The sequence below is a fragment of the Leptinotarsa decemlineata genome, unplaced genomic scaffold (genome assembly GCF_025532065.1).
Source record: "Leptinotarsa decemlineata unplaced genomic scaffold, Ldec_3_MD MMD2_tig00026314_RagTag_RagTag, whole genome shotgun sequence".
Lineage (NCBI taxonomy): Eukaryota > Metazoa > Arthropoda > Insecta > Coleoptera > Chrysomelidae > Leptinotarsa > Leptinotarsa decemlineata.
In genome coordinates, this window is record NW_027412684.1 from 9,489,808 (window position 1) to 9,498,501 (window position 8,694).

General features: G+C 37.0%; 1 protein-coding gene across 1 annotated transcript; it reads left to right on the forward strand.

Annotated features, from left to right (window-relative positions):
- The first annotated feature begins 4,728 nt into the window (after positions 1–4,728).
- Positions 4,729–5,708, forward strand: LOC141485219 (uncharacterized). Its single transcript, XM_074181496.1, has 2 exons — positions 4,729–4,772; positions 4,836–5,708. Exon 2 carries the CDS (start codon positions 4,837–4,839, stop codon positions 5,545–5,547), a length of 711 nt encoding a protein of 236 aa, XP_074037597.1. The 5' UTR covers positions 4,729–4,772; position 4,836; the 3' UTR covers positions 5,548–5,708.
- The last annotated feature ends 2,986 nt before the right edge of the window (positions 5,709–8,694 follow it).

Below are 8,694 nucleotides of genomic sequence, written 5' to 3' on the forward strand. Positions count from 1 at the left end.
ACGACTGAGTTCCAGGATCGCGACTCAGGTATTTATTTTTTAAAAATTTCAATAAGATTGAATAGTAATATTTTTTTTTTTATAATTCAGGTTGGACTTGTGAAAAAATATTGTTTCTCGAGGTCAACATTAATAAATACAGTCCACTGGAAGGACGTTCATATGTGAAGCTGCCTCAATGTATTCAATGGAAGAAAGCTGTTGTGAATGTTCGTAATGAAGATCAATATTGTTTTGCTTGGGCTATAACATCAGCATTATATCCTGCAGATAGTCGAGTGTCCGAACTTACGTCATATCCACATTTTTCCACTGTTTTAGATGTCACAGGTATGGATTTTCCGGTTAAAGTTAATAATAAGAGTATCGAAATATTCGAAGATAGGAATGATATTTCAATTAATGTTTACGGTTTAGAGAGTACATTTGAGAAGGGTAAAATGAAGTATGAAGTGATTGGTCCATTGCGATACTCACAGAGAAGACTCCGGAGACATGTCAATTTGTTGTTTATAACTGATGACTCCGGTAATGGTCACTATTGTTGGATCAAAGATCTTTCAAGATTAGTTTCTAATCAACTATCAGCTCATAGACAGAAAAAATATTTTTGTGACGGATGTTTGATATATTTTTCTGATGAGAGATTGCTTTTACGTCATAATATGTATGATTGTAATCACATTAGTACCACAACACCAACTACTAATTTAAAGATCAATAAATATGGTAGAATGGTTGCGGAAAATAAACTAATGTTTGAAAACTTTGAGAGGCAAATGAGGGTGCCATTTGTAGTGTATGCTGATTTTGAATCAGTGCTTAAACCGATTCATGTGAATGAGCCAAATCCTGAAAGTTCATACACGATTAAAACATTCAAACATGCCCCATATTCATTTGCTTATTTGATAAAGTGTTCATATAATGATGATTTGTCAAAATTTGTTACATATAGGGGTGTAGATGCAGCTCAGAAATTTGTGAGTAGCATTGAAGATGATTTGAAAGAGATACATGAAAATCATCTCAGAAACCCTAAACCGATGGATACACAAACTGACGAAGAAGAAGAACAGTTTGCTGCAGCCAGAACTTGTGGTATATGTAATAAAGCATTTACTGATGGTGAAGTCAAAGTAAGAGATCATTGTCATGTCACAGGAAAGAAAAGATCACATGCCGCTCACTCGAAATGTAATTTAAATTTCAAAATACCAAACTTCATACCTATCATTTTTCATAATTTAAGTGGTTATGATTGTCATTTATTCATAAAAGAATTGTATAGGAATAAAGAGAAAGTTGATGTTATCCCGCAAACTAAAGAGAAATATATATCTTTCACGAAGCATCTCTTCACACACAGCTATACCGATAAAGATGGTGTGGTTAGGAAGAATTATCTCAAAATGAGATTTATCGATAGTTATAAATTTATGACTAATTCGTTGGAGAAGTTGGGTGCAAACTTGACCTCCGATCAATGTTTGGAGATGCACAAACATTTCCCACAAATTGAGAAATTCAATTTGATGAGACAGAAAGGTGTATTTCCATATAGTTTTGTTGATGACATTGACAAATTGAATTATCCATTACTTCCGACAAAAAATCAGTTTTATGACACACTCAATTGTGAACATATATCGGAAACTGATTATGATAGGGCTAGAAAAGTTTGGAATTTATTCGAGTGTCAGAATTTGGGGGAATACTCTGATTTGTATTTGAAGTCGGATGTATTGCTACTATGTGATATTTTTGAAAACTTCCGCACCACAAGTTTAGAGATATATAACTTAGATCCGGCACAATATTACACTGCACCTGGATTATCATGGGATGCCATGTTGAAGTTCACTAATGTTGAATTGGAATTACTAACTGACATTGATATGATTCACTTTTTTCAAAAAGGTATACGAGGTGGAATTAGTCAATGTAGCGAGAGGAAACATATAGCAAATAATAGATTTTTACCCAATTATAATCCCAACGAACCTTCCACATTCATTACATATTTAGATGCAACAAATCTATACGGTCACAGTATGTCACAACCTCTACCAACAAGTGAATTTACATGGTTGACACCAAATGAAATTCTTAATCTCGATGTGATGGATGTGAGTACTGATAGTCCGTATGGGTATGTATTTGAAGTGGACATTCATTATCCACAAGAGTTGCATGATAAACATTCTGACCTTCCATTTTTAGTCGAAAAAATAATACCACCTCGTACACAATCGAAAATTCCCAAATTAATTCCAAATTTGAATGATAAAAGAAAATATATTGTTCATTATAGGAATCTACAGCAAGCTGTCAAAAATGGATTGATTGTAATGAATACACATAGAGTATTGAAATTCAAACAATCATGCTGGATGAAACCCTATATAGATCTTAATACTGAAATGCGTAATAGGTCTAACAACAAATCTGTTAAAGATTTCTATAAACTAATGAATAATGCGGTGTATGGAAAGACAATGGAGAATGTAGATAATCGAATTGATGTTAGACTCGTTACACATTGGGAAAATATAAAGAAAAATATAGGTGCCAGCACTCTCATAGCCAAACCAAATTTCAAAAATTGTTCAATTTTCACTGATAATTTCGTTGCCATTCAATTGGGTAGAGTGAAGGTTCATTACGATAAACCATTATATTTGGGATTTTCCATATTAGAATTATCTAAAACAGTCATGTATGACTTTTTCTATGGATGCATCAAACAACACTTTGATGAAAATGTCTCTTTACTTTACACAGATACCGACTCGCTCATTCTTAAAGTAAACACAGAAAATTTTTATGAATTCATAAAAACTAACATAAGTAGATTTGATACATCCAATTACAGTATAGTTAACCAATTCAATATTCCAGTAACAAGTTCAGTCTTGGGTAACTTCAAAGATGAATTTCCAAATGATCCAATCATGAGTTTTTATGGTACAGGTGCTAAAGCATATTATGTGAAATCTGTTGATGGTGAATTTAAGAAAGCCAAAGGGGTTAAACGATCTGTAATAAAGAATGAATTGACATGCGAAGATTATCAAAAAATCGTCGAACAAGGTGGTATGATATTCAGAAAGATGAATTCATTTAGAAGCGTGTTACATGATATGTATACTGAATTAAAAAATAAAGTTGCATTATCATATCACGACGATAAACGATTTATCATTCCGAATACTACCCACACTCTTCCTTGGGGTCATAATGATATTGAATTTTATGAAAACGATCCAAATGAGAACATTCGTTGGATAAGTAATATTATTCAACAATCACAATCTCAGGAGACTCCATTGGATCAATTGATTAATTTATTATCTGCCGAGATCAATGATTGAAATATCATTCAATATCTTCAAAACCGGAAAATTCAATATTGATATTTATGTAGCCATTTATAATTAATAATATATGATAGAAGTAATGTGATATTAATGTATTATGTATGTATGTATATGTATTACTGTAATGAATATAAAATGATTAAAATTTTATTTGTATTATTTCTATTTCCCTAATCAATTACTGCAATATATAGTATAATGTAAATGACAGAAATATCAGTTTGAAGAGAATCATCGTAGAGTGCACAATGTCTAAAACAATCGATAAGTTTGGTAGAAAAAGAAAATGGGGTGGTAATGTCATTCGAGGTCCTCCTGGGAATGGTTTTAAATTAACAAAAGATGGTCATTATGACATGCAAAGGAAAATATTGAAAAATACAAGTGAACCAATTGACAAGAGTGATTGTGTAACTGTATCATATCTTGAGGGGGAAATTAATGGAGCAAAGGAAGTTATACTTCTAGCCCTACAAGCTGCAATACAATCCACAATAGGCAATATTGCTCGGGACGCCCGGCAAGCATTTAACGATAAAATTGCAGAGGCTCGGATAACTTTCACTCGTAAATTTGACAAACTTACAAGTGATGTAGACATAAAAATGTCTGACATAACAGCGTCTACAAATAAAAAATTTGATGCTATGTCAAACATAACAGGGACTACAATGAAAAAGTATGATGTACTGGAACAGAGAGTTGAAGTATTGGAGAAAAACCATAAAGAAGTTTTGGAGAGAAACTATAAAGTCAGGCCATCATCATCAGGTGGACTGGGATATCCAGGACTGAACATTAATCCAAATCATAGAATAATACAACCAAAACCAAAACCAACTGATGATGTATTAATGGAACCAACATGGTGAATGTATTCCCTCGTTAGGTTAGGTTAATAGCTACGTTAGGTTAGCTGCATACTTACGTTAGGTTAGGTGTTAGGTTAGTATTCCCTCGTTAGGTTAGGTTAATAGTTACTGTAGGTTAGGTTAGGTTAGGTTAGGTTAGGTTAGGTTAGGTTAGGTTAGGTTAGGTGTTCGGTTGCATAGCGGTAGGTTAGCGTACTAGGTTAGGTTACGTTAATACATACGATAGGTTAGGTGTTCGGTTGCATAGCGGTAGGTTAGCGTACTAGGTTAGGTTACGTTAATACGTTAATACGTTAGGTTAGGTGTTCGGTTGCATATTATGTTACGAACGCGCGCGCGAAGAGGGCGTAGATGTCTCTCCAGATGTCCCGCCTACCTGGGGCCGGAGGCCCCACCCACCTGGGCGGAGCCCAGGCAGTGGGCGGGGCCCGTTAGGGCCACGCCCCCCCCCCCCCCCCCCCCCCCCCCCAGTCCACTCCACAACAAGGCAGTACGTTCCAACGACCAACTTGATATTTGAGTAAGTAAATTAGGAATGTTATTTTTTATATCAACTAACTTTGTATTATTTCTTCTTTTTCAGAATGGCAACCAATACACAGGAGGTGAATAATGCTGTGGCGTCTATTCTGCCGGTGTCCGCTGACCAGGAGGAGGCAGCATCTTCGAGAGCGGTGACGGTTGACCAGCCAACCACTTCGCGTTCGCGAGTTAGGTGCAGATCTTCTAGCCCTGACTTATTCGAGGAGGAGGAGGAAGTCAGGGCTGTGAAGAAGGTTTGCCAACGACCTGCAGCAAAGGTTGGTCCTATTTCAAAGTACCGAGCTACTTGCAATAGGACTAATCCTTATGCAGGTAGTTTTTCGACCTCTCGTAAGAGGGCCTCCACACCAGCAGCAGCACCAGCAGCAGTGGAAATTCCGAGGAGTCCTTCTCCGGAGTTGGTGATATTGTCGCCGTTGGTGACGCGACTACCACCGCTGCCAGCGACACCGGCGGATCCTGAGGTGTTGGTGCCACAGCCTATCGGAGAGGTTAGTGAAAAGATGAGTGTTTTTCTGCAGAGATGCAAGAAAGCAGAACGAGCTGCCCGATCTAGCGAGGCCGAGTTGGTTACCATGAAGCGACAAATGGCTGAAATGGATAACCGACGGAGGGAACTCCAAAAGGAAATGGCCGAAATAGATCGGAATTATGCATCTCTGCAGGAAAGGTGTAAAGCAAAGACCTCTTCGATAGAGCTGTACAAAAAAGTAGTGACAGTTATGGACACTCTTTTTGTAGATGAAGTGTAAATGTAAGATTAGTTTTAGGTTAGTTAGGAGTATTTAATTATGGTAGTTTTAAGTTTATATTTGTTAAGTTTATATTGAATAAAGGAAAAGGAAGTGAAATAAAGGGTGTACACTGTTTTTTGGTTTGGTACACATTGAACAATGCGATGGTTGGAGCATTTTTCTTCACTTCCTCTTATTATCATTATTATTTTTTTATTTCAATTCCAAGTTCTTCTAGACAAATACCTCACATCAATTTTTGTGTTCTCTAATCACTTGTAAATAATTTCATGTGAAGAAAATTTAAAAAATAAAAAAATAGACATGTTTCATAGTGAAATCGACAAGTATATTTCATTTGTATTTTATCCATTCAAGTATCTCTTTCATTGAATATGTCTTATGTCACTTTGCAATTTACCCCTACTCATTGAATATGTCTTATGTCACACTACAATTTACCCCTACTCAATGTTCCACTCCTCTCCCACTCCCTCTCGAAAGTATAAAAGTAGAAATCATCTGATGAAACATTCAGTTGATCAGCTAGCATCGAGATGGAACCCGATTCAACCTCCGAACCCTATAGCTGCCCGGATCAGGGGTACAACTTCAATTACTGGGATAACAGCCAGGTACAGGTTGTCTCTTCCACCACGGAACCCCACAGTCCGCCATACGAATACCGGGATCACGACATCAGGATGCAAGTTCAGCATGTCACTGGCAGTGACGAAGGACACTTGGATGACTCGGAATATCCAGATCCTGACGGATGGTGGGACCCTGCTTATGATGACATTGTCCCAATGAGTAGCGACGACGACGATGATGACGACGACGACTCTGGTGATGATGCTGATGACGAGCTTGACGTTAGACGTCCTCCACCATCCCCTATCCTCATCGAGGATAGTCCTCCGCCATCCCCAATCCTAATCGATGATGATGTCCTCAATTCCGATGATGACATATAATCATCTACTCGTCCATCATTTCCTTTCCTTTCCTTCCACGGAGTACACACTTTTTGGTTGGTGTACACGAGGCACTGCGAGGCTGGGGCAGTGTCTTCCTCCCTTCCTCTCCCTCTTATTAGTTTTTTTTTCCATAATAATCACTAGAATTTCTCCTAATAATCGCTCAGAGTTTCATTCTTGATGTTTTCGAATCTCAAACACTGTTCTACATTTCACCCCCTCCATTTCATTTCTTCCAATATAAATATAGCAACAATCCCAGTTCTATATCATTCTTCCACAATGTCGAGTACAGGACCCATCCAAGTACATGAAATAGATTCAACGTCTGATCATTTGAGTACAACCTTCGCTCAATTTCTGCAGCGAATCTATGATCTTCCTGATGATTTCGCAGAACGAGTGGAACAAGGTATTCAGGACGACATAGATGCTGTTGACGATAATAATGCGGATGATGTGATTAGTATATCATCTGATTCAGCTGATTATGACGACGACGACATCATGAGTATATCATCTGATTCAGATGACTACTATGAGGATGATATCATTAGTATATCATCTGATTCAGATGACGATACCATAATTATTGTTTCTGATGATGAGGAGCGTTAGTCCATATCATTGCATGGATTAATAAAAAAATAACAGCCCTTTTCAGGGCTACAATTAAAGACTGAAACAATAAAAAAAATAGCTCTTTTCAGAGCTACCATTATACTTTCAAACAGAAACAGATTCATACCATTGTTAACATTATGTTAACATTATAATCTCAAACGAAATATATGTATGTGAAAGTATTCATCATTATATGCATATGAATGATTGACAAATGCCAACTTCAACTTTCATTTAAAGTAGTACTCATCATATGCATAGATATTCAATGACTATCAAATTCCAAATTTCGACTTTTCAGTCAAAGTAGTAATTTATTTGTCATATAATGTATAGATATTCAAAGACTAACAAATTTCCAACTTAGACTTTTATTAATCAAAGTATTCATTTGTCACATAATCTATGAATACTAATACAACTAACTACTGTTTGTGTGAATAATGTAGCCCTGAAAAGGGCTGTTGTTTTTTTTTTGACCAGTAGGTCCACGGTTATTGTGCCACAGGTTGGACATTATTACATATAATACATGTAGATACTCGGGTGAAGTTTGTTAGTGGCCTCTCGCAAGCTTCACACCAATTCTGTCCCATTTCCATAATTGAGACAGTGTTGTGGGTGTTGACATGGGCATACCACCCTCCATTATTGTTTCTATGCGAATAAAACCGAAAGCAGCACCAACATAGTTTTTTGTTCTCTCCATCTATTGTGCTGATCAATACGTATGCATCCAATGCACAATACAAATCCAAGGGATCTTCCAGTGTCTCACTGACATTGAGTGTTCGCATACCGATCCTCATAGCACCATCACCTTCAGTTGTGTCAGCTTCTATCCCTTCATCATCTCCTTCTTCATCCATGACCCTCTCAAACTCCATCACGTCATCATCTTCGTCGCTTTGGTTGGCCTCGTTTTCAACTTCGTCTATCTCATCTTCATCGACTCCAACATCTTCTGCTTCAACTATTACTTCCTCTAGCGGAACATTGACATCCTCATCATCTGATTCGTCTATCCAATTGTTTTCATCAACAGCAGCTATTCTATTTAATGCAGCATTTATTTTTGCAGAATTCATCTTGTTGTTGTTTGCTCACAGTTGTAGAGAGTGAATGAATGAACTCTAGGTTTGCAAGTCAACTTATATAGGAGGTGATGCGACTCCCACTTGACTCGTTTAGAGTGGAATAGTAGGAGAAGTTATCCCACTATACTTCCACATGATGTTGATTTGTATAAATAGAGATCGTAGGTATAGGAGAGAGCATTCAGAGTTTCTGTAAGTCATCTCTTTATATTTCTAATCGAATTAGTAAAATGCCGTTTCCAAAAGAGTGGAATGAAAAACCAAAAGTGTGTGTCTACCCAATGATGATTGCAGGGGCTATTGTGTGCTACTTTTGTCAAATAAGTAGACCTAAGGATTCAATCAATCCATGTACTGGTATGTGTAGTGATTGCGTGTTGCGGATTCAACTATCGCCTCCTTCTCATCCACCGAAGCGAACAAAATCGGATTATCGTCAACAACAGTTACAGTGTCTGAAGTGT

Excerpts from the sequence above, each read along its gene's own strand:
- LOC141485219 (XM_074181496.1), top strand. The coding sequence starts at position 4,837 with ATGGCAACCAATACACAGGAGGTGAATAATGCTGTGGCGTCTATTCTG.